The sequence below is a fragment of the Hevea brasiliensis genome, unplaced genomic scaffold (assembly GCF_030052815.1).
Source record: "Hevea brasiliensis isolate MT/VB/25A 57/8 unplaced genomic scaffold, ASM3005281v1 Scaf91, whole genome shotgun sequence".
Classification (NCBI taxonomy): domain Eukaryota; kingdom Viridiplantae; phylum Streptophyta; class Magnoliopsida; order Malpighiales; family Euphorbiaceae; genus Hevea; species Hevea brasiliensis.
The window spans coordinates 4,615-29,648 of record NW_026615312.1 but is presented as its reverse complement, the minus strand read 5'-3'; the positions used below and the strand labels follow the sequence as shown (position 1 = coordinate 29,648).

The window sequence follows — 25,034 nt, the reverse complement described above, 5'->3', positions numbered from 1 at the left end:
CTTTTCATTTTCATCATTCTTATGCTGCCGCCGTAATCATGTTGATTACTACCTTTAATCATGCTTATTACTTAATTTTTAGCTTTTCAGGCTTCTTAGATAAGCGGCGCCGTTTTCGTCCTTCTTTCGCTCCACATTTTCACGGGCGTCCGGGTTTTCAAATGAATCTGTGACCCGAAACGAAAATAGACAAACTTTGGGGTAAATCATATAGAAGTGAAAAATACAGGGAGTGAGTAGTGAAAAGAAAAAAGTTCTCTTTCTCTAGGGTTAGGGTTTAAGCGTTCTAAAACATAAAACTGAGCTAGAGCCGAAGCCGAAACCGATTATTGACAATAGAGCAATCGGAATGTCGAAGAAGAACAATTTAGCTCGCAGAAAGAGACAGCATGAGTTCGAGCTTCAAAGTAATTGCATCTTCTACTTTCTCTTTCTGTATTTGTATTGTTATATGTTTCGTTTAGCTCTTTGAATTTGTAGTTACCGTTGTTGTTTTTCTGGTTAATTATAGAAGAGAAGGAACTGAAAGAAAAGAAAGAGAAGAAGCTCCAAGCAAAGAAGAATAAGATGAAAGTGAGTGTCTTTCTCTTCAGACTTTGTACTGTTTTGATTTTCGTTTTTGGACCCGCTGAGATGCTGAGGAAAGAAAAGTCAAGCTTTTGAACTCTGGGTTTTTATCTTTCTGGAATTTACGTTAATTGAGTGTGTTAATTTGTCTTATCACAAGTGAGAATTTTAGGATATTGAAGATGTTGATTTATTTTTTCTGCTTATGAATTCCAAAAATGAAAATTGAGTACTGGTGATTAGTTTCAAAACGGGGTGATTGGTCACTTGGTGTTTAAATTTCACATGTTCTATCGTATGAAATTATATTTGTCATTGGTTGAAGTTTTTATCTAATTTCCAGGCTTTTTTGTTTTTTAAGGTTGACGGGAAGAACAATACAAAGAAGGGTTCAAGTGGATTTTCGCTAAGGAAGAAAAAGGTGAAGACCAAATTGACTGCAATGACAAAAGCCAAAGCTGCCCAGGCAATGGAGGTTGACAAATGAAGTTCAAATTTTAATGTCTTAGGTTTATGTTATTATGCTGGTAAGTTAAAGAAGTTCATTGCTGTTGAATTCACAGCTTTTTTGTAAGTTGTAACTTAGACAGGAAGTTTTTATCTAGAATTGTCTATGGTATTCACATGGTTGTTCCCGATCGATTTGCTTATGAAGATAAACTTTTTGTGGTTGCTGAAAACTTTTGAACTTTGAGACATTGTATGTTTATGGCAACTAGACTATTTAGGGTGAGAAAATAATTTAGGAGGGGGGGATGAAAATGACTATGATTTCGCGCCTTTGGCCAATAAATTCAATTGCCATTGCAGGGGGAGAAGATATGCTTTCATCAAACTGAATCGAAAAAAGTAAACTGCACAATTAAATACTTAGGTGTGTTGATTAGATTGTGTCCATCTTTGGTTTTATTTCATGCTTGTAACCCATCATGAAAAGTTGACTTCCTTAAGCTTTTAGCATCTTTCATTCACTTTGTAGGAAAGTTACATCTCTCATGCAGCATATCGTAACAGTCAATCGCATGAAGTATATTTTGCAAGGTAGTGATTTTATGAGGATATTACATTTGATCAAATTAGTGCTTTCTTAGCAGTATTTTTACATGGCTTTACGGGTGATCTTGAATTTTGGGAGGCTAAATTTTATTTGTTTAAACTTCATGGTTGGAACAAGGAATAGTGCATTGTTGTGATGATTGACATTACATGTATGTCATTTGAATTTTGAAAGATACTCCATCCGTCATTTTTTTTCCAGGAGAGTCTTTGGCAATTCTCTGCTTCAGCTAAATAAGATGTACTAATGGGTTTTAAAACTTTTAAGAAGGTTATCATGTGCAAGACAGACCATGAAAGCTAACAAGAACTTTTGCTGGTGAATCCTTATGCAATTAACAATAATTAGTACGAGTTCTAATGATATTGTTGTTACTGTAATTTTTTTTTATGAGTCCTAATGCAACAGGAAGTATTACGAGTCCTAATGAGATTGTTATTACTGTTTCTACTTCATTGGTTGATTATTATAGTTCAAAGGTTCTTAATCGAAATCATAATTATAAGCAAAATCATCTAGGAGTGGGAGTCTACCAGGGGGAGAAGTTAAAATAAGCTTTCCTATAACAAGTTGAGGATCGTAGTTGTCATGCGTACATATTGATTTTGGTTGCATGAGAAGGAAATCTTTAGTTGAAAAGAGGTGTACTGAGATGAGTTAGTGAAGAACCATGCATGATTGTACCAAGTAGAACCATGCATCAATTGATTAGATTATGTTGAAATAGTTCATACTTCATTCCTGTATTGTTACTGCCCGTTCGTACCCGCTTATTCAAACTGTTCCTTGTAAACGATTTGTTGGGACTTAGATACACACATCACCTCTGCATAGTGACATGATAAATTCTCAGCAGGAAGGGCCATTAGTTCTTTTGCTATCGTGGAGGATTCCCCAGATTTAGCATAGAATTGCATTTCTGTCATGTGCACACTCGGCAAAGCTGCCACTCAACTGAGCTCTTACATGGCAAATGGGCGGTGCTAGGCCCAGGAAGATTACAGAGGTGGTGCGGCCGAAGAAGGTTCGCATCTGCTATGAAACCCATCTTTTTCCGAGTTTGTCACTTTCATCCACTTGGTGACAAGCTCCCATAGCTGTGGCGCACATTTATTATCCTATATGCAATTGGCAGATTATATTACTGGGACCATTCTGTATCCGAATCCCATATCCTAGTAACCAATTAATTATGCATATGTTTTCATTAAAATATTTATTTTATCATTCACCTACCCAAAATTATATATATATGTATTAAAAAAATTTGTATTTTGTAGGGGTTTATTAATTATCAATTAAATAAGATTCCTTTTCCTATCCATTCATATATTTAATGATTGTTAATATTTTGAAGGGTGATTTTTTTTTTTTTTTTTCCTCAAAGGCAAACAACACGGTTCAGGGACAGGTAGAGTAGACAACTTCTCAGCTTACTTTATGGATAGAGTTCCAAACAAAGAAACAAGTAGAGTTTCTTAGTCAAAACAACACTTGTTTTGTTCTTAAAAACACAGTTACACCTCAACAAATATAGGTTGAGGGTTGTTCCACCAACCAACATCATCTTTGCTTTTCAACTCGTGTCTTTTTCTTATATTTTCTTTTAATCCCTCTTATTCCTTTCCCACTTTCAGAGTCTGAATGTCAAAATGAAATCAATCTATTTTCAACTCAATTATGAGGCTTCTCTTACCCTAATCAAACCCTTAATTACATTCTATCTGTTGGCCTTTTTAGTTACTGTTTTCCCACATGGTTTGAATTCTAGTAGATTTGTCAGTTCTTGTACATGTGCCTTCCGTTTGCTTCTTCAACAGTGGGTTCCATGTATGACAATTATTTGCAGGCCTGGTCAAATTTTGCTACTGTGTGTCTCTTGGGTTTTGGGATATCCTTCTAAATGAATTATATTTCACATACTCTTTCCTTGTTTACTGTTGTAAATTACACTGAAAATTCTGCTGGTGAATGTATTGGTATCCTATCAGTTTTCATTGATTTATACGTCAGAGGTTTCATTTATCCCATCATGAAATGGAACTTGTTTTAAGCCCAACATGATTTAGCTTTGCTCATAAAACAAAGTGGTCATAAGTATTTAATAACAAAAGCTATGTACCTAACTGATCACTTAATATCAAATAAGTAGGAATGGTTCTGTCATTAATAATGGATCTTAATTTTGTTCATCATTATTTTCATGTACTTGCCTTTGCTCTCTTTCAATTTTTTATTAATCCAAACGTGTATTTCAATTTAAGTATAAGGATGTAAATCTTATATTAATCAACCATCTTTTTTTAAAAAAAAGATCTGTGAAAGAATCTGATCCAATTTAAAATCTCCTGTCATTATAGGCCAGTGAGCACCAGAAACTCACTTCTGGTAACACCTTTCCAGTCTCATTTGGTTCAAAGTTGGAAGCAATTGGGTAGTCATAACTCCCGTGAAGGTCCATTTTTATGCACGGTCAGCATCACAGCAAGCAAGCATGTGCTTATGATATATAAATATATAAATTAAATAAATAATAATAAAGTTATATCAATTTGATTCAATGACTGAAAATATATAATTCACTTGACATATTTAAATTGAATTCTTACTCTTTTATTAAAAAAATATTATTAATTATATTTATATATATATATATATTATTATTTTTTAGCTTACTATAAATTTTATATATTATACATTATATTTTACAAAAGTTTATAAATTAGATAAATTGATCAATTTGATTTTTTTTTATTTTTATGAAACAATTAATTAAATTAAAAAAACTAAATCTTTTAAAATATTAATTAAATTAAATCAAATTAACAAAAAAAAAGCCAAACTAAAACAATTTAATTTAAAATTTTAAATATAATTAATTTTTTTTACTCACCCCAAAGTGTAGAGTTAATCTAAGCCAGACCAAAATTGCACTGGCTTCATCAAGTGTCATGATTCTAGATATGTTAAATAAATTCAATAATTTTTTAAAATATTGAACCTTTGAGTTTAACTCAAAAGTTAGTTCGTAAATTAAAAATCCTTAATAAATATATAAATTTAATGAACATCAATTTATGCTATCTGAAGCTATCTGACCAATGTCCTTTTGAAACAATGAGGGCAACTTTAAGCCCAAAGAACATAACATGATTTCCAAAGGTACTTCCAATGTTTGAGAGAATGTCTCAAATAGGAATAAAAGAATTCCAAATTTTATTAAAATAATATTCTATATAATCCATTTTTTTAAATATAAACATACACATCATTCCATATTACAATAATTTATAGATTGTCCCCCCTAGCAAAGTCAACCTTGACTCTTGTACGAGACAAAAATGAAGAGATCTTTATCTTTTCCTGGGAAAAAAAATGTTTATCTTTTCATGAATTAAGGACTTGTGTCAAAGAGATTTTTTTTTTTTTTTCTCCAAGTAGCAAGTAATTACTTCACGCCCTCATGCCCCCACTTCCTCTCTCTCTCTGCCCTTCTCAGTTTTTGCCTTAATTCCTAACAGAGCTGTACGACCTTTATTTCTCTCTTCAAATCTCCTTTCGAGCCTCCCCAATTCTCTTCCTTCTTGATTAGTTGATTTGCAGGGCGTGTGAGAAGGAGTTCTGAAAAGTGTTCGACTTTTAACACCCTTCATTACTGTGAGTTATTACTTTTAGCTTTCTAGCTTTCAAGCGTGGTACTATGAGAGAGAAAAAGTGTGTCGTCATTCAACTCTGAGCTTATGTGGTGTGCTTTGCTTTGAGAACTGGGTTTGAGTTTTTAGTTGGCATTGACTCAAACTTTTGGTTTTAATTTGTGTTGGTCTTCCAGGGTTGGCGTTGCCTTGGAAGATGCTTGGTGTTTAAGGTTTATGAGTGATGGGTTGGTGAGATTTTGCAATATCAAGCCTTACTTGTTCTTTCTTGTGGTTTTGCTTTGGTAAGCTGTTAAAATAGCTTGCATTTTTGTGTTTTCTTTTAAGTTCCTAGCTTTTTATTTTTCGACTCTTTTCTTTTCTTCTCTTGCTTTCTTGCTTCCTTAAGATTCATTAGTTTTTCTTTGGTTTTGTTGCATCTTTTTATCTTTTCATTTTTCTGACGTATCTACTTAATTTTACTAGCTCTTTTTTCTGTAACTTCGAAGTTTCTTTGAATCTAAGTGTTGTTTCCTTTGTGTTTTTTGCAAATATAGATCTCGGGATCCTCGCGTGCGACTTTGAATGTGCTTTTATGGTCTCCTTGTGCTCCATTCGTGAAATAATGCGTCTTTTGGAGCCTTGCTTAGCTTCTTCAAGCACATTTTTCTTGTTTAGAGTGTGATCCATTTTAAGATGCTTATAATTGTTTTATATGCCTTTTCATATTCGTTGGAGATTTTGAGACATATCCCGTACAAGAAAGGATCGTTCATTACTGGTCACATAGTTGCATTGTATTAAATTCTTGTATTTTGGCGGAGTTTTCCCTTGGACTGAGGTGTGGAGAAGATGGGAGAATCTAAATATTGCAGTTAATTGAAAATTGCGTTCAAATTTGCTTAAAACAGACTGTTGAGTATAGTAAATGCACGGATCGAAGGGATGCTATGGCGATATCTGGTTCTGCTTCGTTCTATATGCAGATCGGATGGGTGGGTCTGGAGCACAGTCTGGTTTAAATATATCATTAGGCATCAATCCCTTAACTAGTTCAACTTTATGATTTCAATCTAATGTTGGAGCCAATATGATGGGATCTACATTACTTATAGAAACTTCAACAGCAATTCGACCTCATGGTGATAATGTGGGTGCACCATCTGCGATGCCACCACCTGGTAAGCCTGTGAAAAGGAAAAGGGGAAGACCCCGAAAATATGGGCCAGATGGTACTGTTTCACTGGCTTTATCTCCTCCATTGTCTACACATCCTGGTACAATAACCCCAACAAAGAAGCGGGGAAGAGGGCGGCCACCTGGGACTGGGAGGAAGTAACAATTTGCTTCCCTTGGTAAGATTTCTTTGGCAAAGTCGCTTTCTATGTTATATATTCATAAAATATGATGAATTGTAGCTGAATCAGATTGAACTGATTATAGCTTGGTGGAAATATTATTGCATTGTGTTCAGAGATTTTACTTTGCGCATTTTTTTAAGTAAACTTTTCTGAACCATTACGATGCATCTTTTCTATTGTCAATTGATCGGCTTGCTTCTGCCAACTAGATAACCAGTTTGTTTGTTAAATATGGACATTGCAATTGGAAGTTTGGAACATACCAGGATGTGCAGAAACTCTCACTTTCTAGAAATTCAAGGCAAAATTACTTAAATAGAATCTATAATCTGTTAGATTGGTAGAAGTGATATTTCAAGGTAGAATACGCAGTTGATGCTAACTGGAAGTGATTGTTTGGGAAGTCAACTTAAAAGCATATATAATTAGACATGGTCAACCCTAGTGAACCATTATTTGCACAAAACTCTAATAAGTAGCCATGGTGACAAGCATATCCATCCACACGTACTTTTATGCATATGTTATCATAAGCATGCATCTATGTGTTGTGCTGTATTTAATTATTAATTTCTTTTGGTTGTACAAGTACAGATTTGTTTGCTTCAATCTATTTTATTTGTACCTATGAAGGTTTTTACTTGTTAGACCCTCACTTTGTAATTGTTTGTGAGCATAACGCTGCCTTCTGAAATGATACAAATAAAATTAAGAATTTTAAATTTATATAAATTTTAAAATTAATTTAAATAATAAAAATTTAAAATAAATTAATTTTTGCAAGTCAATTAAATTTAATTCTTTATAATAATAATAATAATAATAATAATAATAAATTATTATAGGTATTTTTAAAAATCCCAATATTCCCTTCCCTTCATAGATATTCACAAGCACCATTACAATACACAATCACAACAAACTATCTCAATCTTAGGCACAAACAATTACAGTATGTTAATAATAACTTGTCAATTTAATATCAAAACTTTAACATTTGTACTATGCTTATCATAAACTAACCATTCAAAATTGTACTAGTAGATGCTGAATTGTTAGTCACATTGCATAAAAAGAAGCCACACAAATGCCCCTTTGAACCAAATAATGATTTGTGTAATTGCAAAGTTGTCGGTCACCTTGTATAAAAAAGCCATGTGGATGTCCGATTAAAATATAAATGCCATCTAATAGTCTGCTTAATGTTGAGTAATTGGTCATCTTGTAATAAAAATGTCATGCAAATGTCTGTAACATGATTAAACAATTCCAATGTCATGCAAAGGGTTCCTCTGTTATGATAAAATTAATGTGAATGTTGAAGTTCTAACACCGAATTGAGAAGGATTAAATTTCTCGATAGAATTGAAAGAATTTTTGATGTCCAGGAATTTTTTGGTCACCAAGCCTTTTTCTTTTTTATACAATAATTTTCATTTTTCAAAATTCTCGATAGAATTGAAAAAATTTTGAAGTCCAGGAATCTGTTAGTGGTCCTATTATTGATCCAGGAAATGTGGGCCAGGATCGAAAACCATTGAGAGTCGAAGAATGTGAAGAAGAAAGAAGGATCCAGAAAGGGACAACTGGAAGGGAATAATTTGATGGTTATGCAGTTACAAGGAATTGCGGGAGGAAGTTCACATGGGCTATGAAGGACCGTTCCAGATTTTTTACGGCAGGAAAGGGCGGGGATAGTCACAGGATATTTATGCTTTTGCCTACATGTTGCCTATATGTTGTTCAATGTAATTTTTATGATTTTACATGTGCAAATACATCTATATAACCTTCTATTGTTAATTTCTCGCTACCTGGACTAGTCTCTGAATAAGAATATTGATAGATAGGACTGTGAAGGGATTGTAGGACTTTTCTTACTTTCATGTTGAGTTTGGCCTAAACAATGGCTTAATTCACATGATTCTTCTTCCCATAAACGTAGCATGCACCTTACTACATTTGTCAGAAGAAGAATCACGTTGACAAAACCATTGTTTTAGGCCAAACTCAACATGGAAAGGAAGTCCTTGGGAATTGAACAGCGCAACCCCTTCACACTTTATCAATCAGCTTTTCTGCATTGTGCTTGGCTCCACTCATCTTCAGCTTCTTCAATTGCCTGAAAACCAAAAAAAAAAAAAAATCTTCAGAGATATGTCCAAGAAGCAAGAAATATACAGATATATTTGCACATGTAAAATCATATATCTAGGCCTAAGATTCCATAAATTCAACTGACCCTTGATTCCAAACTAGCTAGAAGTTAATGATATCAAAAAGATTTGTGTCTTCTCCGAAGTGTTTGAATCTCTAACAGGCTAAATTACATTATTTGAATGCAAGGAAACAAATAGGCAAAAGCATAAATACAAGTGATTATCCCTGCCCTGCCAACAGAAAGCTACTTACTGAACAATAACAACTGTTATAATGCATTTGCAGTGTATTCTTATGCTGCAGTTATGTGGTAGTAATTTTGGCTGAAGTTATATTCAAATTTATTGGCAAAAATCAGAGAACATAAGCTTATAGTACACATAGTGAAGTCTTAGATATTAATTTTGTTATTTTGGGTGAAAAATCAACTTGCATTCCTCAAAGAAATATGTACAAATATAATGTACCCTAACTAACTCCTATTTACAATAACTTCCTATTCTACAACAAATTTCACAAGTTGTTCTCGATGCCTGACGTCATCTCATTGTTTGAGAGAGTGAGCAAATAGTAAAGAAATTTTCAATTGCTACCAAACACCACAAACGGATTATCACTCTTTTTTGTTACCCTCCCTTAATACTAAGGTTCAGTACATTAGTTCACAATTTAAACAAGCAAAATGAAAATTAATGCATCAAAAAGAAAATTTTAAATCTTATTAATGTGGTATTAGAACTTTAACATTCATATCAATTTTATCATAACAGAAGAACCCTTTAAGTTGCTATTGTTTAACTGTGTGACAGACATTTGCATGACTTTTTATTACATGGTGACCAATAACTTATCATTAAATGAACTATTAGATGGCATTTTTATTTTAATCAGACATCTGCATAATTTTTTTATACAAGGCGACTGACAACTTTACTATTACACAGACAATGAAATGACATTATTTAGTTCAAAGGGGCATATTTGTGTGGCATTTTTTGTGCAAGTGACTACCAGTTCAGCATTTATCAGTAAAATTTTGACTGGTTACTCAATTTATGATAAAATTGGCACAAAATGTTAAAGTTTTGATACTAAATTGAGAAGTTATTGTTAAGATACTGTAATTGAGCCTAAAATTGAGATAATGTGTGGTGATTATATGCTGTAATGGTGCCTGTGAATATGCCTGTAAATGTGTCATCATGTATTCTTCATTTTCAGTGTATTTGAAAACAATATATATCTCCAATGACTTGAGGGAATAATCAAGGTCTTTTATCCCATATTCTTCTTCTCTATTTCTCCTTCTTTTATAGTTATAAAGTTGTTAATAGAATTAAAGAAAGGAAGAAAGTCAATGTTAGATGTTCAAGAATTTTTGTCATTAGGCCAAAACAAAACAATTAAAGACACTGACCTTTTCAAAGTAGAGAGGGGCCTGTTTAGCAATTTCTTGTGGCAGGGGAATGCACCCGATTAAACAATGGCGACGTTGTTGTGCCAACCCCAGCACTGTTTCAAGGACCACTAAATCCTTCTCTTGTTTCGCAAACATCATTATAAGGCATTTCTTGAAATTGCGAATTCCTTCCCATACATTATTGTCAACAGTCATTGCGGCTGATTCATGCTCAAAAGGCCAACCAGACTCCATTAGAATAAAGCAAGCAGTAGTGAATTTAAAATAACAGAAAATTCAACTGTCTCATCATTTACCAAAAAATTAAGAATCAGTTTATTTCCCCTCCTAAAGCATGCAAAGAAGTCCATGTACCAAGCTTTCAGGATTTCTTGACTGAAGAAGCATACAAATTTCCCATTATCCATTATAATTTTGGGATATATCCAATTTTCCACAATACAGTTTATGAGTAATTATCCCCAAGTAATGATGAAATTCAACTATCAGAAAGAACTGGTTATCAAGATTAGCATATTGTATCATCCAGCAACTAGATTAGACTTGCCTGCATTGGTAAGATGCAACAATAGCCTGGAACAACAGGCTGCCACTGTGGCAATATCAAATATGTGAAGTTTGCAATAGACACAACAAGGTGTATTGGCTGGTTTGGATTCTGAAAGCAAAAAAGGCAATGTTCTTGCTGAGTCTAAGATTCGAGTAGCAAGAACACTTTTCTCCGTGGACTTAGGATCCTCATCTCCCTCTTTCTTTCTTCACGTTCAGCGTGGACCATCTTCAAAATCATATTCATCATCTGCTTGAACAGATAAACTATATTGTTTATTCTGGATTATCTTTTGAGCTAGATGTCTATCAGCATCATCCTCCTTTCTTTGGACAGAAATGTCTTGAACAACATAACTGTAAAGAAGAAAGGGAAAATAAATTATTACAATAAAGGCCACTAATTGCAAAATTCTCAGAATAATAATAAAAAAAAACAACATATTGGAAATGACAAATGGCACAATGCATGGAGAAGTGCTGAATCAGGTTTAAAAGGGTGTATGCTTAAAACCTTTTTGGGAAATGCAAGAAGAAGCCACATAGCAGGAATTACATTCCAAGATTAACAGTTGAAGAAGGGAGTCAACACATGTTTCTAATCTAAATTCCACAACCATAACAGTAATCTTGGAATTGTCAATCATCCTGCCAGTTCTACTACCATGTATTCAACTTCCACTACATTATAAGAAAATATACTAAAAATACATTTGTAGATAAAATAAGAAAAAACAAGAAGCAAGATTTACATGTTGGTGCTTCCAACCTTTTGAGGACTACTAGAATTTTCTCCAGCACTTTGATTTACCTTCATGTTCTGAACCTCTAGCTAATAAAAGAAAGCATGGCTCTAATAAGTTACTGAATTAGAAACTCATGCAATTATGATCTAAATTAGCAAATGCAAAGAATGTTTTCAAATCCAAAGAAGTTTAACATGGAATCTATTGGGAATCTTAATCCAGCTTCTGAGAGAATATCCGCAACTTAGCACCCTAACATTTTTTACTAAAGAAATCCTGAATTCCTTTGTGATTGAACAAAATTAATTAAGAATTTGACAAGTTCGTTAAAGAAACCTAGCTAATTCAGATGGAAGCAAGAAGAGGATAATATGTAAAACTAAAAACATTGCTTACCATGAGTTTATCAGCTTCTTCATGATTTCCTTTAAGGCGAAGCTGCAATGCCTTTGCAGCTAACTGGTTAGCACTCTTCATGAAACAAGAAGGAAAGCAAGGGCAGAAAACGAAGGGGAAAGCACAAGCGCTGAGACTCTCGCGCGATAGTCATACGCAGTCCTTGCTTACAACCACCTCCAAATGCACAAATTGCGTGTGATTAGAAGGGGAAATTATCGAGTAAACCCAGTCCACTCAACAAGCAGAACAATTGTTGCCTACACTCAGTTTTACACCCTGTTAATTGTGTGCCAACACACAATTACAAGTACGTGGAAGAAACAACAGAGGTGTTTAGTTCACTTTTTTAGTGCAATTCAAAACATCCAAAAGTAAACTATCTTAAAAAAAAAAATTGAGCTAATATATTAATTATTAGCTGTAATTTATATATTATTATTTAATTTTATTTTTATTTAAATTATATTATTTTTTTCATAATTTGAAAGTTAATTTCATTAATATTGTTTTTTTTATTTATAATCTTAAATACTTTAATTAACGTATTATAATTTTATTAAAATATTTTCTGTTAATAATATAAAATATAAAATATTTATTTATTATAAAAAATAATTTTGTTACAATTTAAAATTATAATTTTTTATTAATAATAAAATTACTTTATTATTTTATAACTACATTTTTTAAATTATTTAATTAATTTCTATTTTTTAAGAAATTTAATTATTTTTTATTTTAATAATAAATAAATAATATAATATAATATAATAAATTAATAATTATAGATTTATTTTAATATTAAATAAATAATATAATACAATAAATTTATAAATATAACTTCATCACGAGTAGCTTTGCCACTCCAAATAGAAGAAGCCCCGGGCCTTCGATGTACTTCGGCTTCTGCCAACAGTGCTGGAGGGTGCTGTTTATATATTTGTTTTAATAATAAATATATAATATAATAAATTTATAATTTTTTATTTATTTTAATAATAAAATAAATTATATAATATATATTTTTATTAATTATAACTATCAACCTTAGCAATTATGGGATATATTTAATAATTAAATTAAATAAATTCATAATAAATATGTTAATTTTTTACTTAATTTAATATATAAAAGAGCATCGAATTGTGAAAGGAATCTCTCCACAAAATAGAAAAACCACCGGCGGAGCCCACAGCTTCAACAACACCACACCATGATGGAAAATCAATTAGCCATGCAAGGATCAGTGCCCTTTGGAAAAAAATTTTATTATTATATTAAATTTAGCACAATTTTTTAGGAACAGCACACAAGTACAAAAAGTTAAACAAAAAAAAATTTTAAGTGTAAAATGTTTAATTTTTAAATAATTTTGTATAAAAGCTTTAATTTTAATATTTTTATCATGATTTTAAAAAGCTTTCAACTTAATTTTATTTCTTTATTTATTGAAAAAAAATCAATTTAATATATTTTTATTTTGTTATTTAATTTAGTCAAAAATTTTAATTTAAGAATAATTTAGCTAAGAACTTAAAATTTATGTGTTAGATTTTTTGATTTAAATAAAAAATTAAGAAATTTAATTTTTTAGTCTTGAAACTAAACTTTTTGATTTCTTAACTTAATCTCAAAAATTAAAAAGTTTAATTTCTTTATTTTCTTGATTTTTAAGTTAAATTGAGTTTAAATTAAAATTTTTAAGTTAAATTGAATAAAAAATAAAAAATAAATTAAATTGAACTCCTCTTATAAATATAGAGGTAGAATTAAGCATTAATCCGATTTTAAAACTAATTTTGCTAATTATTTCCAATCTTATAAGTCTTTCCTACATATTATAATTATTTTTTAAAATAAAAAATAAAATATCATTTTTATTTTAATTTTTAATAATAAATAAAACTGAAATAAAATTTTGAAATCATTAAAATAAAATTGATAAAATTGAAACTTAAAAAAAAAAAATAAAAAATTGCAATCGTTTGAATTTTTTCATATATATTCAATTATATTAAAATAAAATTTTAATTCTCGTATTTCTAAAATTGCACGAATCAGTCTCAAATTTAATTTTGTTAATTATTTAAATTCTTTATCAATTTTTATCAATTTAATCAAATTAAAAGGCAATTAATATAAAAAAAATACTAATAACAGTAAAAATTCAAGAATAAAAATGTTTATAAAAGTGAAAATTGTCACAACCCAACCTATGGGCCGGATTGGCACTAGGACCTGGACCAGCCTAAAGCCTCCGAGTCCCGTAGTAAGCTTAACTATTCATTAACCCAACTCTAAGGCCCATTTGGGCCCAATTTCAAGAAATCAACCGGACAGAGTCCGACCATAAAATGGACCTTTCAACGGGGAGTTTTTTACTCACTCGACCTATAAACACAATAAATAATCAATTGGGGAGCTCAGCTCACCCTCCACATACTCATATCATCATAAAAATATATGGGAGCTCAGCTCCCTCATCCAGTCCATCAAACATACATGAAATATTAAGTTTACAGGTCCAAAATAACAATTTATATTACAGACCCAAATCAAATAAACATTTCTAACACATGCGGAAATTCTAAAAATTTATAGAATTACACAAACATGAATAAATAACCTACGAGGGAGAAAGCAGGCTAACCTCAAAAATATCCTCCTGTGGCCTGGAAAAATATTGAACAGGAGTGAGCGTTCGACGCAGAGAGTAAAATATCAATTTTAACCATAATCTCTATAACTATCTAAACCTAATACACCATGTAGAGTGAAATGTAACATCAGCAATAAATTCACATCATAACAGCAAAAAGGTAATTTGGAGCACTCACACACCCAGTAATATCAATCATAATATATATGGGAGCTGATCCCCTATACAGCTCTCTTAAATCCAACCTGTGCCAGCGAAGAACTCAGCTCGGACTTCCACTTAATAACCAAATCGGGGTCCCAGCGAAGAACTCAAGCCGTGTCTACCCCGAAAGACCAGGTCCCAGCAAAGATCTCAAGCCGTGTCTACCCGTCCTATCCATAGTCCACACCACATCAACGCACACTAACGCACGCACATTGCTCCAAATTACCACAACAACATCCATGGCACTTTAACAGTTATGAATGCAACATAAATCGTGCCTAAAGTTTAACTACATAGATATATACATATAAGTGATGCATGGGCATGCTTGAACATATAATAATATCGAAATTACAATTAAAATTAATATTTTACTCACAGACTTGACAACGGTCACTGTGGCAGCTGGGAGGAAGAAGAAGGCTGTCCCGGCTCACCTGACAATTACATTACAATTATTTAATATAATTGACTCAATACAAATTAAGAAAAGACCAAATACGTCCTAAGTCGTGCCGAAAATCCAGCAGAGTCTCCCCTATATCTAGGAACTACTCAACCTGCAAAAGGGCTCAAAATATACTTCTATATTTGCAACTCATATATCCATAATTCAATCACATCACACAGCCCCTCCTGGGCCCATCCAAACATTCATTCATCACAATATGTAAAATTTCAATTTAGTCATTATAATTGATAATTTTTGCAAAAACTTCCCAAATAAGCTCTAAAAATTCTAAAACTTTGCCCCGCAGTCCTTAGCAATATTACTAGGCTATTGCAAAAAGAATCATAATTTTCTAAGCAACCACGAATATTTTATGGATTTTTAATCCTATTTAAGCACTAGAATATTACGAAAAAGCAAGGTTCGGGTTTACCTTTGCCGATTCCGACTCTGGGGACGCGCTCGAGACGTCTGATAATAGGGGGGTAGCCACAACCTCGATCCAATTCGGAGACTTTTTCCGGTAGCGGGTATGTCTGGCCGGAAATTCATAGACCCGGACAACTGTCGAATTTCTACGAATTGAGGATACCTACACGAAGCCCACAACACGGGGGTTAGTACATAAATTTTACGGAATTTTCTAAACTCATTTAATGCTCGGAAAAATACTACGAAGTTTCGTGAGACCTACCGAAAAATGGTGTCGAAAAAATTCAAAATTTATGTTACCGCGAAGCTCTCGACGAGTGGAGCGCTCTGGTACTCTCAGTTTTCTCGTGGGGTTCACGGTTTGCGAGAAATCTAGCCCAAAAGTCAAAATAGGCTAAAACTTCCCGGACAAAAATTGGACAAATTGCTCGATGGATTTCGGTGTTCTTGGTGTCTATGGAAAGCTCTCGACGAGTAGATGAGTTTAGACATAAGACTCGGTCCAATTGGTGGCCGGATCGGCCGGATTTCGGCCGAGAAGAGCGCGCCGCGTCGCCGGCGTCGTTTTCAGCGTTCGAGCGTGGCCGGTGGTACGGGCACTGGGATGTCACGACCCAACCTATGGGCCGAGCACTAGGACTGGGCGACCTAAAGCCCCGAGGCCCGTAGTAAGCCTAACTGTTCATTTACCCAATGCTGAGGCCCATTTGGGCCCAATTTCAAGAAAACAAACGGACAGAGTCCGGCCATAAAATGGACTTACCAACGGGGAGTTTTTGACTCACCCGACCTGTAAACACAATAAACAATCCATTGGGGAGCTCAGCTCACCCTCCACATACTCATCAACATAATAATAAATGGGAGCTCAGCTCCCTCATCCAATCCATCAAAACAGACTTAAAATATTAAGTTTACAGGTCCAACATGATAATAATATTACAGACCAAATTCAAATAATTACTGCTAACACATGCGGAAATTCTATGAGTAAATAAAATTACACAAATATCGATAAACAACCTGCGAAGTATAAAAGCAGGTTAACCCAGAATAAAATATCCTCCTGCGGCCTGTAAAAATTTTTGAACAGGAGTGAGCGTTCGACTCAGAGAGTAAAATATCAATTTTAACCATAATCTCTATAACTATCTAAAACTCATGCAACCTGTGGAATGAAATGCAACATCAGCAATAAATTCACATCATAGCATCAAAAAGGTAATTTGGAGCACTCACACACCCTGTAGCATCAATCATAATATATTGGGAGCTGATCCCCTATACAGCTCTCTTAAATCCAACCTGGTGCCAGCGAAGAACTCAAGCCGGACTTTCGCTTAATAAACCAAATCGAGGTCTCGTGAAGAACTCAAGCCGTGACTACCCCTCGAAGGAACGGTCCCTGAAGAACTCAGCCGTGACTACCCGTCCTATCCATAGTCCACACCACATCACACGCACGCCAACGCACGCACACTGCTCCAAATTACCACAACAACACTCATGGCACCTTAACAGTTATGAATGCAACATAATTCGTGCCTAGAGTTTAACTACATAAATATATGCATATAAGTGATGCATGGGCATGCTGAACATATAATAATATCGAAATTACAATTAAAATTAATATTCTACTCACAAACTTGACGACAAATTACTTTGTGGTGAGGCGGAGGAAAGAAGGTCATCGGCTCACGACAATTACATTACATCTATTTAATAAATTTGACTCAATACAAACAAAGAAAAATATCAAGTACGTCCTAAGTCGTGCCGAAAATTCGGCAGAGTCTCCCCTATACCTAGGGCCTACCCAACCTGCAAAAGGGCTAAAAACGCACTTCTATACCACAATACATACATCAACAGTTCAATCATATCACACAGCCCCTCCTGGGCCCATCAAATCAGTCATTCATCACAATACGCAAAATTTCAATTTCGTCATTATTATTGATCATTTTTGCAAAAACTGCCCAAACAAGCTCTAAAAATTATAAAACTTTGCCCCGCGGTCCTTAGCAATATTACTAAGCTATTGCAAAAGAATCGTAATTTTCTAAGCTACCACGAATATTTTATGGATTTTTAATCCTATTTAAGCACTAGAAAATTACGTAAAAACTAGGTTCGGGTTTACCTTTGCCAATTCCGACTTCGGGGACGCGCTCGGGACGTCTAACAATGGGGGGCTAGCCAAAACCTCGGCCCAATTCGGAGACTTTTCCGTGCAGTCCATTCGGCCCGAAATTTGCATCTTGGCCAATCGCCAATTTCCGCGAATCGAGGATACCTACACGAAGCCCATCACACGGGGGTTAGTACATAAATTTTTCAGAATTTTCTAAGCTCATTTAATGCTCGAAAATACACTGCGAAGTTCCGTGGGACCCATCGAAAAACGGTGTCGGAAAAATTCGAAATTTATGTCGTTACGAAGCTCTCGACGAATGGAGCGTGCTGGTGGTCTCGGTTTCCTCGTGGGATTCACGGTTTTCGAGAAATCTAGCCCAAAAGTCGAAATGGGCTAAAATCTTCCCGAGCTAAAATCGGACAATCCGCTCAATGGATTTCGGCGTTCTTGGTGTCTATGGAAAGCTCTCGCCGAGTAGATGATTTTGGACATAAGACCCGGTCCAATTGATGGCCGGATCGGCGGTGGCCGTGGAAGTCGGCGGCCGCGCGCAGGGGGAATCGCGCGTTCCCGTTCTGGCGTGCCGGTGGCCGGGGCCGGGAGGGCGCGGGGAGGACGAGGGAGGCGGTGGCCGGCGGGAGGAGGAGAGAGAAAAGAGAGAGAGAAGGGGAGAGGGGCGCGTGGGAAAGAAAAAGGAAGAAGGAAAAGGGCGGTCCGATTCGACCGGTCCGATCCGTCCGATTCGATTCGGCCGGTTCGATTGAAATACAAAATTTTAAATTTTTACTCGCCTCAAAACGAGGTCCAAAAATTCGAAAAAATTAGTAAAACTCAGAAAAATACGTAGACTCCAAATATATTTTTAGTTTTGCCACGTGGTCTTTAAATTAATTTTTAAAAATCATCAAACTTTATATTTTCGGAAAATCGAACCCGATTTTTAAAATCCGAAAAATCTCAAAAAAATTCCTAAAATTCAAATAAAATTAAAACACAAAAAATACTCATAAATAATAAAATTTTAGGGTGTTACAGGGGATGGGCGCCGGCGAGCTGGGGTGGCAGAGGAGGCGGCGACGCGGCAAGGGGAGGAGGGAGGAGAGAGAAAACCGGAGAGAAAGAGAGGAGGGTCGGGACGCGCGCGGGGAGAAGAAGAAAGAAAAAGAAAAGGCCGGTCCGATTCGACGGTCCGATCCGGTCCGGTTCGATTCAAAATATAAAATTTTTGAATTTTTACTTTGTCTTGGGATCAAAAACGATGTCCGAAAATTCTGAAAAAATTCTAGAAAACTTAAAAAAATTTATAGACTCTAAATATATTTTTAGTTTTATCACGTGGTCTTTAAATTAATTTTTAAAAATTATCAAAGTTTATATTTCGAAAAATCGAACCCGATTTTTAAAATCCGAAAAATCTCAAATAATTTCTTAAAATTTAAATAAAATTAAAATATCAATATTATTTATAAAATAATAAATTTAAAATTTTTGGGGTGTTACAAAAATTAGAAATGAAAGTATTTATAATTAATAAAAAAAGAAAAATAGACAAAAATAAAAGTAGAAAAAATTAGATAAAAGGCGAAAGGATAAAATGAAATTAAAATTTAAAAATATTTTTCAAAACTATATTATTAATTTTGCTGTAATACATAAATTACATAATAGTTTTCACTATTTATATACATAATTTTTAAACTTTTTAAAATTCGAGGGCATTCAGGCCCAACTTGCGCCAGCCCACAGTTTAGTTGAGCTTCTGTCAGCCCACAGTTTAGTTTAGCTTTTGTTAGCCCACAGTTTGAAGAGGACTAATAATAGTGTGAGAGATGGCAATGAGTCGTCTGATCCCGCTTAATCTCAATAGATCAGGTTTGAATATTGTATAATTGAGTTTAGATTTGAAAAATAATATTCATGATAGGTTTGAGTTGGTTTCAAATTTTATATATTGAGTATTTATTATTCAAATCCGTTTACATACGTACTTAATTAAATATAAAATATATATTTTTATGATAATATTTATAAATTTTTATATATTTTATTTTATATAAAATAGAATTTAAATATTTTATGAAATTATTAAAATTTTAAAATATAATTTATTAATTAAAATAATTTTTTATACAAAATATTAATTAAAATATATAAAATCAAATGTGTTTGAATTTTTTTTCTGCAATAATAATCTGATTTGGATGGATTTGGGTAATTGAAAATAAAATTTAATCGAATTTATGATGGGTTTGGATATTGATAATATTAATCGGGTTTGAGTTCGAGTTCGGATAGGGTAGTTTTTACGGGTATCTTACCCGTAGCCATTCCTAAATAGTATTTGGTAATTTAATAGAATTTAAGAAAAAGGCTAATATAAATATAAATACAAATAATTTAAAATAATTATAATAATTTAATAGTTGACAAATTTTGTGATTATTTTGTTTAAGTTAAAATTATTTTGTTTTATGAAAAGTTTTAAAGTTTATGAAATTTATATATTTTATTTCACAAATTTAAAAAAATGTAATATTTTATTTCTTATAAAATAATTAATTAATGAAAAAATTAATATATTATTTCTTATAAAATAATTAATTAATGAAAAAAATTAATATATTTATTTTTCAGTGAAGTGCCATTTTATTAATTTAATATTTTTATGAAATAATTATTTAAAAATAAAAATGCAAATATGTAACATAAAATATAAAAATTTCGTATAGTTATATTTATTTTAAATTAAAATAATATTTTATTTAATAATTATTTTATAGAAATAAAATATTATTTTATATAAAATTTTTAAAATAAAAATATACAAATTGTAAAATTTTCAATATATAAATTTCTTAAAGTTTTAAGCAAAATAAACATACGGCCATTGTTATAAAACTCGAACCGACTCAATAAGTTAACCCAATAAACCAATGATCAAGGTATAAAATCAAGCCGATTTTGTCATTGAATTGAAAAAAAAAGTTAATTTATATAAAAAAAAAATTTCACAATAATTAAACCAATAATCCATTCACTCTGATTTAAAATTTTTAATTTAAAAATTGATATTAATATTTTAATACTTAAAAATTAATATTTAATTAATAAATAATATATTATTTAACTATTATTTTTTATTTATTATTTTTTATTTATAATAATATAATTTTATAAAAAGGTGTATTTATTTTTTATTTTAATATATAACTAACAGTCTATAAATATTATGAAGATGGTTATTCATTTATTAAATATTTTTTATTTTATAATATTAATTAAAAATAATGAGAAAAAGTTATTTTAAATTTAAATATTTTAATATTTATATAAAATTTAAAAATATTATTAAAATATATGAAAATATAACTTAATAAATATTGAAATATATGAAAGTAAAGGAAACAACGACAACACAACAAGAACTAAGCAGATGCAAGCTAATCACCAGGATCATGTGATGGGACTGAAGAAGCAGAGAATTGGGTCTTAGGAAAATGGAATCTTTACTATTTCTCGAGATGGCTGATGTACTCATTAAGAATAAATTAATCAAATAGTATTAATTAATTATTGAGAGAGGATTCTGTATTCTGCAATATCTATCCACTATCAAAAAGTGGACAAATGACACTGGATAGCATAGCCTGCATTGCACATCACTGTCTCTCTATATATACGTATTCACAGTCACTAACAATTTCTGATCTAGGGTTCTTTTGCTTTCTTCATCCTTGGCCGAAAGTTCAAGTCTTTCTGTTCCTTCTCCTCTCTGCCTTCTCCAAATCAGGTATGCTTTGATACATCACATCTGCTTCTTCTTTTTAGCTATCATCATTTTTTATGGTGATGATTATCAGAAATTAGTGGGTTTTGCGCTCTTCATTCCTTTCTAGTGATAGGCAGATGGATGGCTTTCTCTTGCTTTTTCGCTTTTGCCTTTATATATAAGGCTGGTAGATCTTTGCTGCTGTGTTTTCTTTTTCTTGAAAGAAAATAAAAGGAAAAAGATCTCTGGGCCCGATTTTAGCTATTGACTGAGTATTTTTTATTTTTAGGATTTGATTACATAATTGGTTAGTAAGTCTACACAGCAGACTGCTGACACTTATTTGAGTCCTGCATACAAATTCAGCACTACCCTTTGTTATTTCAGATTCTTTTATACTATGTATTTTATATTTATGGGCATACACTTTGATGCACATTCTTGGGCATTTGTGCATTTGGGTACCCTGGAGATGCTGTTCTCATTCATATTGAATATGAGCAATTTCTTGTTTTACAGGAAAAATGCAAGGGGCCGTTAATGCATTTTTGTCCCATGGAAATTTGGTAAAAAATTTGGTTCTACAACGCTTCCGTGTTGCAAATCCAGCACTAAGGCCTATTTTGTTTTCTCGTTTTGAGTCTGTCTCATCTGCCCGTACGGAAGAGCAAAGCTTTGAAAGTACTACCATTTCTGACATCTTGAAAGCCAAAGGGAAAGGTGCTGATGGCTCTTGGCTTTGGTGTGCCACCGATGACACTGTTTATGATGCTGTCAAGTCGGTATGCATCTTTGCTTAACTATAAGTTACTGTTGTTGTTGTTTATCGATTTCAAGATTTGTCACAACCCACCCCACTCCATCTTTTTAGTGCTTAACTTAATTAAAGCAATTCCCTTGTAGATGACGCATCACAATGTTGGAGCCTTGGTGGTCGTTAAACCTGGAGAGCAGAAATCAATTGCAGGAATTATCACAGAAAGAGGTATTTGGGCAGTGTTTTACTTACAGTAAAAATCTGATGGCTCAAGTTTTTCACGTACAAAATCCTTTATGTGTGTTTGGAAAGACTAATACAACACATTTTCTTGGATTTCAACTATTGTTTTTGTTTGATGTTATCACTGAACTTTATATTCTTCTATAAGTGGTTGTCACTTTAGAACAGAGTCAGCTTTTCTTTTTTTTTTTTTTTCAAGGTGATGCAACTGAGTCATGTTACTACACAATTTAATGGTATTTCCCAAAGCTGCAACAAATTGTTCTATTTCTAGTATGTCATTATTTTATTTCCTTTTTGTCTTGCACTAAATTTTCTAGAAGTAGTTTTCCTTTTTGAAAAGCACTTTTTAGTTTATCTATTTTTCCATTTTTCACATTCTTATCTTTTGCTAATAATTCATTTAGGCATCCATCCATAGGATGAAACAATTCCTAGGGGTTACTCAAGGCTATTGGCTTCTTATTTTTCATGATTCCAAATTTCTGTGTCTGTCTTCCTCATTGCATGATGTCAGCTGAACAACATATTCATGTCATCTATCAGAAGTATTACTTTGGGAAGAATCAAGTCTTTGAGCTAGCAGTTTAGGCCAGTTATAATGTCTTCTTCTAATGACACATTTAGCATAGCAGTTATGTTGACCAACATCAAATTTTATTCTTCACTTAGAAGTATAACAGATGAATTGCTGATATATTCCTTATCAAGAAGCAGAATGAATGAACCCATTGTATTGTTCCTTTTTTAAAATACCTCTTTCTCAAGACAGACAAAGCACTTGTTCATTTAAGGTCCAGCTATGGATATCCATAGAACCTATTTCAGTTCCTATCAGTGTAATAGAAGACTGCCATAAGAGCTTGTGCCATTTGATGAATTTTGTTTTTCTTCATTTGGATGATGATGTTGCATCTACTTCCAAACCATGTGTTCCAACCTATAATATTGTTGATAAATTTCCAGATTACCTGAGAAAGATCATAGTACAAGGAAGATCATCCAAGTCAACCAAGGTTGGGGACATTATGACTGAAGAGGTATAATACTATTGATTGTGTTTTCTTCTATCTTATATTCATATTGATCAATATGTAATATACATGGGTGGCTGCAGAACAAGCTTATTACAGTCACTCCGCAAACTAAAGTTCTGCAAGCAATGCAATTGATGACAGGTATTACAAGCTGTTTAATTCTATGGGCTGTTGTCATGTGCTTGTTTGGTGATTTCCTCTTATGCGTAAAGTAGGAGGAAAGTAGTGTAACTTGGAATCTGTAATGTTCGCCAGATAACCGCATCAGGCACATTCCTGTCATTGATGACAAGGAAATGATTGGCATGGTGTCCATTGGAGATGTTGTTCGTGCTGTAGTGGCTGAGTACCGAGAGGAGCTGGACCGCCTAAATGCTTACATACAAGGAAGTTACTAGATGACGACGACTGGAATGCTACGCTAAGGATGTGTTTGCCTTAGGAAGACCTGTAAGCTAAGAGCTTGTAAATATGGCATGTTGTGTGTGTTTAGTTTTCTGGTTTTACTCCATCGCTTATCAGAATATCTGATGTCAAATAACAGCAAGTGGACAAACAGGTTCATAACAAGCACAATCATGTTGCTTAGTACATTTGTCCATACACCTTAGATGAATGGCTCATGTACATGGTCAATGCCATTCCATCTTGTTGATGGTTGTAGACCTGTAATGTGAAAATCCTTCTGAAACATTTAATTTTAAGATCTTTCATGGCCTTTTGCAAATCTAGATGCAAGATGGATTTGAGAGCCTAACATGCTGGAACACAAAGGCCTCCTTTGCCTCTTCTGACTTCGGCCATTAACAACAGACCAAAAGAAAACTAGTTTAAATCTGATTCTCTAATTCCGCTAGTTTAAATTTGCTTTGCAATCTTTCCAAGTAAATTCCTTTCTTTTTTCACTATTTAACTGCACCTTCAGGCAAGTGGAAAGCTACTCAGAAACTTCATGATTCTGGACATCATCCTCTTTGCTTAAATTACCCATGCGAAGCCAATACTTTGAGCATCAGCGTGTGAAGTGGCAATTTTCTCTTTGACTTTCAATGTTGTAGTTCAAATGGCATGAAGGGGAAGTCACTTTTCCCTTAGACCGGAGATTGAATCTTGGTACAAGCATTGCAAAAACTTTTTATTGTTAAGAAAATTAATTCCAACAAGTTTATATAATTTTAGGGTAAATGATTAAAAAAAATTTTTTTTTTTCAATAATTTATTTTCAGACTTTCACATTAGCTGCAGTTTTGACAATTAACTTATTTTGATGATTTGATTGATAAAGTGGATCAAATATTTGTTAACATTATTAATATTAGTCGATTATTTTAATTTTTATCATTTTAATAATTATTTTTAAATAAATTAAATAAAAATATTATTTTATTAAATCAAACTTATAATTAGATTTATTTTGGTTATATTATTTATTTATATTTTATGCTTAA

The 25,034-nt window shown here is 32.8% G+C and overlaps 3 protein-coding genes across 8 annotated transcripts; 2 read left to right on the top strand and 1 right to left on the bottom strand.

Annotated features, from left to right (window-relative positions):
• The first annotated feature begins 222 nt into the window (after positions 1–222).
• Positions 223–2,851, top strand: LOC110642519 (uncharacterized). 4 transcript variants are annotated; one of them, XM_021794607.2, is made up of 4 exons: positions 223–407; positions 512–573; positions 929–1,094; positions 2,481–2,851. In XM_021794607.2, the coding sequence occupies exons 1-3, from the start codon at positions 350–352 to the stop codon at positions 1,052–1,054; spliced, it is 246 nt and encodes an 81-aa protein (XP_021650299.2). In that variant the 5' UTR covers positions 223–349; the 3' UTR covers positions 1,055–1,094; positions 2,481–2,851. The 4 variants fall into 4 exon arrangements, with proteins under 4 accessions (XP_021650299.2, XP_021650298.2, XP_021650297.2 ...); XM_021794606.2 differs by having other exon boundaries at positions 2,478–2,851; XM_021794605.2 differs by lacking the exon at positions 2,481–2,851 and adding an exon at positions 1,826–2,016 and having other exon boundaries at positions 224–407.
• A 5,128-nt stretch (positions 2,852–7,979) lies between these two features.
• Positions 7,980–12,135, bottom strand: LOC110642534 (uncharacterized). 3 transcript variants are annotated; one of them, XM_058142935.1, is made up of 5 exons: positions 11,889–12,135; positions 11,499–11,578; positions 10,745–11,103; positions 10,195–10,407; positions 7,980–8,739 (listed from the first exon to the last, which is right to left on the bottom strand). In XM_058142935.1, exons 3-5 carry the CDS (start codon positions 10,748–10,750, stop codon positions 8,683–8,685), a joined length of 276 nt encoding a protein of 91 aa, XP_057998918.1. In that variant the 5' UTR covers positions 10,751–11,103; positions 11,499–11,578; positions 11,889–12,135; the 3' UTR covers positions 7,980–8,682. The 3 variants fall into 3 exon arrangements, with proteins under 3 accessions (XP_057998918.1, XP_057998916.1, XP_057998917.1); XM_058142933.1 differs by lacking the exon at positions 11,499–11,578 and adding an exon at positions 10,494–10,572 and having other exon boundaries at positions 11,889–12,131; XM_058142934.1 differs by lacking the exons at positions 7,980–8,739; positions 10,195–10,407 and having other exon boundaries at positions 10,746–11,103; positions 11,889–12,128.
• Positions 12,136–21,202: 9,067 nt separating this feature from the next.
• On the top strand, positions 21,203–24,313 carry LOC110642540 (CBS domain-containing protein CBSX3, mitochondrial). The gene is made up of 6 exons (XM_058142930.1): positions 21,203–21,570; positions 22,069–22,331; positions 22,453–22,534; positions 23,516–23,589; positions 23,667–23,727; positions 23,842–24,313. Exons 1-6 carry the CDS (start codon positions 21,408–21,410, stop codon positions 23,982–23,984), a joined length of 786 nt encoding a protein of 261 aa, XP_057998913.1. The 5' UTR covers positions 21,203–21,407; the 3' UTR covers positions 23,985–24,313.
• The last annotated feature ends 721 nt before the right edge of the window (positions 24,314–25,034 follow it).